A 5,397-nucleotide genomic window follows, 5' to 3' on the forward strand; every position below is an offset into this window, starting at 1 on the left:
AATGATCAGATTAATAACTCTTGCAAATATCAATGAAATCATATAAAAAAGACGAAATGTATCATTAATCCTCAAGAAATCTCTAATTAATTGAAAGAAATCTCAATAACTTCTAATTACTTTGACACCCTTCAGTTCCAGGAGTACACTCTTTTCAATATCCAGAAACCCTCTAGAAGAAAAATAAACCTTTATTTCTGAAAATGTATATGTCAGTAACCTCAACCCTGCGGTGATGACACTGCCTTTCGGGGGGACACGGTGCGGTACAAGGATGTCACCAATCGGCTAGTCGCAGCACCAACATTTACGATTAATAGGCACAGCACTTGGCACAGGCAGCATGCTCGTTGATATGCTCTCAGTACAACAACGGGCATGCTGACTGCGTCAAATGCTGTCTTCTTATCAATCGGAAGTGCTGGTGATGTGACCAACCGATTTGCGACGTCCTTATAGCGCATCGTGTATCCCTGAAAGGTAGTGCCATCACCGTTGGATGGAGATTAACGACATATACTTGTTTCGAAATAAAGATTTTTTTAGCTTCTAAATGGTTTCAATGTGAGCCTGATTAAATACATCACTAGAGTGTCAAAATAATCCATTCATAATACAAAAAATTCTATAATATACTCATTTCATTAATTCATTCATGAATAAAAAAATCAACTATCCACAATATGGTCATATATACAAGTACATCACATGAAGTATCTACACTCATTCTAAAAATTTCTACTATCCATATACTCATCTAAATCTAAAAGAAAATTACACCTACATATGCAATCTAGCTAGCTAAATGTCCAAGAAATGAGCTAGCTACACATTTTCTCTATTTCTAAAGTATGAAATGAGCTATACAAGCCAAGGAAGAAGAGAAAAACAAACCCCAAACCTTTAGAGCAGATGGATGGACGGGGAATCAAAGATCTTCACAAATGTGGTGAAGAAATGAGCAAGAACTCCTCTATCCCGAGCCAAGAACAGCAAGAAAACAAGTGAGCTGAATGGCTCGGGCGGGGGGAGAGGGAAGGGGATAAGGGGCCCAAGGCCTTTTGTCCCGGTTGGAGGCACCAACCGGGACAAAAGGGGGGACTTTTGTCCCGGTTGGTGGTTCCAACCGGGACAAAAGGCTACGCGGGCCTTTTGTCCCGGTTGGAACCACCAACCGGGACAAAAGGCTCCCATTTTGTCCCGGTTGGTGTCTCCAACCGGGACAAAAGGCCCCCGTCCCCCCCGCTGGCCCGGCTAGCCGTTGGACCCGGGACAAAAGCCACCTATTGTCCAGGGCCCAAAGGCTGCCGGGACAAATGGCCAGGAACAAAGGCCTGTTTTGTAGTAGTGATTTAGGTGTACCGGTGTCAGTACGACAATATGCAGATGGATAATTTCGTAAAATGTGGTTATTTGTGTGTGCAAATGCTTCCAGGTTTACTTAGAATGGAGATTCGACATAGCAACCTCACAATAAAGTCTATTTCGTGCAGGTCGTACCGGTGGATAATATTTCTGATGCAGTAAATCTGTTCATTAAATATCATTTTAACACCGACAGTCCAACATATGAGCGCCGGCAGAACATTCTCTACTTTGATGGGTGGGATGGAATTGGAGCATCTGCTGTCCTCACCGCTATATCAAACTTACCGAGGTCCAAGGAATTCAACTTCGACAGAGTAATCACCATTCATTTCTCGAAGTCAGAAAGCAGATCATTGCAGAGAAATATAGCAGAGCAGTTGAAACTCGGCACATCTGTAGTGAATGTTTTTCACAAGCAGGATGAGGATGACGACTTCGAGGGAATAGACAAAACCTCAAGGCAAGAGATACCTGAAGTTTCTGACCACATCTTTGAAGTCTTGGCCAAGGAGAGGTTTTTGGTGATTTTTCGCAATGGAACTGACGAGGAGATCAACTGGGTAAACTTTGGTATTCCTTTGTTTGATTGGAGAGAAAACAAAGCATTGTGGACATACCGGTGGCCATTTATATTTACACCTATACTGGAAAGCAATGTGAGAAATGTTCACATGTTTCTTAGTGCAGTGCGAGATGACGGAAAAATACCTGACTCACAGTTAACAACCTCCGTGCACGACAATTCTAAAGAGCTAGCACGTTTCACAAAAGTAGATTCTCTCACCCCTGATATAGTCACAGATTGTTGGTTTTATCTGGCATGGTTGAGTTTCAATGATGTCAACTTCAGTGGTCATGACGAGGAAGTCCATGTTCCTAACTTTTGGGTTTGTGATGGGATCATTAAAGGTGATGGTGCTTGGGAGGCTGGTAGCAGACTCTTTGAAGCAATGCGATTGGAGCATCTTCCTTCGTGAGAAAACAAAATCAAGTGGTTTGAGGACTTCTCTAAACTGCAAGAAAATAGGTGCAGATGGGTTTCAAGTGTTTCGAAGACCACCATACCCCAGGAGGCAACATCTTACTTCCTGAGTTTGCACTCAGACTTGCCAACCAGCTTGTTTCATCACTCAGTACAGCTTCGAGTGCTAAAACTCTCTTCATGTGCTTTCAGCTTTGAGTCACCTCCTTTCCTCTTCTGCCACAACCTGAGGTTTCTTTGGGTAGACTCCTGCAGTGGCAATGGACTGGTTGGAAAGGAAGAGAGCAGGTGGATATCTCTCAAAGGCCTATGGGTGCTGGACATACGGCAAACAAACTGGGCATGGATATTGACACCCCAGATAATGGAGCTGATGGTTGAACTCAGGGAACTAAATGTGAAGGCTGTTGATGTTATTAGGATTGGTACAACCAAGTTTAAATGGCCGCGTAATCATTGCAAGTTCAGGGTAGTTGAATCTCCTTCGTATTTGGAGGTTCTACTGCAAGACTCAATACCGGAAATGGAGAATTTGGAGCTTCTCGACCTCTCTGGCAATAGTACAATGGAAGCCTTGCCAAACCTGACGGCAGCAAGTAGACTGAAGGTGCTTATTCTTGATGGATGTGATGGGCTAGACAATGTTGAACCTGGCGTCCTCCCCTCATCACTAGAGTCATTCAGCTTCGATGGATTTGGACCAGCATCACGATGGAAGCATTCATTGCAGATCCCAGGAACAGAGGAGCGCCCTAGTTCTATTAAAGCAAGCCAGAAACCTCCAAGAGTCTCTAAGATATCCCTGCAGAATGTGTTCCTTCGTGGATTGCCAGATCTTGAGGAGCTAAACCTCTCTGACACAGCGGTCCAAGCACTTGACCTAGAAGCTATGCAGCTCCCTCATCTTGAGCGGCTTTTCCTATTGGACTGCGAGAAGCTTCGCAGAATGAAATGGCATGATTTGGGAATTCCACCACTAAAGTTGCTATATGTAGATACCAGAGGAAATGCAGGAATAAGATCAATGAATGATGACTGTCAGGGGTCTCAACAAGACACCTCCCGCCCACTGGCACATATCGTTATTACAGATGTAAGGTTCCTTCGAGGATTTTTGTCTAGATATGGATTAGAATCTGACACTGTATTCGGGGAGCAGCAATTCCACTTACACCTAGTATCTTCTACTACTCTCTGGCACGCACAAGTTAAAGGAACGAACAAGCAAAAGGATGCCATCCCCAGTGATGAATTGAGTGCTCCTCGAGCAATATTGTCATCATTGCCTTATCTGAGTCTCCGTGGCAATATTGTTGGGGAGAATGATGATGTCTGCTCAGTACAAGACTGTGCCGCCTCAACCTTTGCAGCGCCACGTTGAAATTTCTGAGGGAGCATTTAACTTGGAGACCCTAAAGTATCCTGATCATGGAAGCGTGGATTCGTTTTTGCTGCATGCTGAATCCCTGCATGTGCATGACCATGCCTCCATCACTACTGCTAGCGTAGATTATAAGGTAAAGCAATTTGAAAATGTGAGGTGGTGCGTGGTTGAGAGGTGCCCGAAGATGCACACAGTCTTCCATCTCAATCTTTCGCCCCTGCCGAAAGAATCTTTCCAGAGCCTAGAGACCTTCAGAGCATCTCATCTCAAGCAAGTCGAATGCATCTGGAGCAGAAAAATTAGGTTCTACGACGGCAGAGAGGAACATTTACCTGCTTTTGGAAAACTAAGATACCTGCACCTGCACTCCTGCCCCAGCCTCAAATTCGTACTTCCCTGGTCCTTCGCCACCCTACCAAGCTTGGAAATCATCCATGTCACATACTGTGATGAGCTTAGACAGATTTTCCCAAGGGGGGAACCATACAGAGGGCGATGTGCTACAAGCATAGAGTTTCCAAGCCTCAAGCGTATCCACTTCCATGAGCTCCCCAAGTTGATATGTGAAGCTGATATGCTGGCCCCTGCTTTAGAGACCATCAAGCTTAGAGGCTGCTGGAGTCTCAGGAGGCTGCCGACCATCCATAATGGCGGCGCAAATGATAAACCGCTGGTTCTGGTGGATTGCGAGAAGGATTGTTGGGATAAGCTGGATTGGTCTGGGATGGAGGAGAGCCGCAACCTCTTCGCACCGAGCCACTCAGGGTTTTACAGGAAGACCATGCTGAGAGGAACACCTCTCAGGTATGTAATTCGACCTCTCTCTAATGTTCAACTAACAATCCATCAGTTCATTTACCTGCTTGTACTTATCCATCCATCGCTTCGGATGAATCTATCTTTTGAGTTTAGGTGATCATGCATTGATGAAATGTTTTTTTTTCTGTATGTCCAGGTAAGCTAATTGCTATATGGATCTGTGCACCGCTAGTATCTGGATGTTGCTCCAGCCATTCAGGCAACTAGCACTCTGTGTTTCGCAATACCATTTTCTGTGTGTTTCCGTGTGTTGATTCTGGAGTCTATGAGAAGACAGGCTGCTTTATTCTCATCAGGTCAGAACTCAGAATTTCTCTAATATGTTCCATTAAGTCCTCATCTGCATGCACGTCTCTGCATTTGGTTTCCAGCAGCAGATCTTACTATTCACCTGTTCTTTCATGCCCAGGTGTTCTGCGTGTGGTATGTTATTGGTATCAGTCAATATGTTCTTCTGTCTTGAGGATTGATGGCGCTACAACTAGTCGGCTGTTTCTGCGTATCTGCAACAATATATACATAATGTTGTGCTTGTTCCAGCATGGCTCCGGAGCTGCTGCTTACTGAAGCCTAAAATAAAAGCATCTCTCGTATCTCTGCCTGCGCATTCGATACGCTGAAGATGGCTGTGTGATGTGTGCATATATACTCGCACGGACATTGTGCGTTTCATTCGGCGTGGTTTGTGTTTGCTATACATTCCAAATAATAAGGTCTGACGGCACCTCACAGGCCGTCTGGCAGTGCGTGTGATTTGTGATGGACACAAATAACTTTGTTTATTTATGTATTGAACGTATGTATGATGTTTCCCTTGAACATGTTAAGGAGGTTTAAGATGTCA

The 5,397-nt window shown here is 44.5% G+C and overlaps 1 protein-coding gene across 1 annotated transcript; it reads left to right on the top strand.

Annotated features, from left to right (window-relative positions):
* The first annotated feature begins 1,492 nt into the window (after positions 1–1,492).
* On the top strand, positions 1,493–5,397 carry LOC120685581. The gene is made up of 3 exons (XM_039967590.1): positions 1,493–4,538; positions 4,690–4,849; positions 4,963–5,397. The coding sequence occupies exons 1-2, from the start codon at positions 3,673–3,675 to the stop codon at positions 4,691–4,693; spliced, it is 870 nt and encodes a 289-aa protein (XP_039823524.1). The 5' UTR covers positions 1,493–3,672; the 3' UTR covers positions 4,694–4,849; positions 4,963–5,397.

The sequence above is a fragment of the Panicum virgatum genome, chromosome 8N (genome assembly GCF_016808335.1).
Source record: "Panicum virgatum strain AP13 chromosome 8N, P.virgatum_v5, whole genome shotgun sequence".
NCBI classification, from domain to species: domain Eukaryota; kingdom Viridiplantae; phylum Streptophyta; class Magnoliopsida; order Poales; family Poaceae; genus Panicum; species Panicum virgatum.

Excerpts from the sequence above, each read along its gene's own strand:
- LOC120685581 (XM_039967590.1), top strand. The coding sequence starts at position 3,673 with ATGATGATGTCTGCTCAGTACAAGACTGTGCCGCCTCAACCTTTGCAG.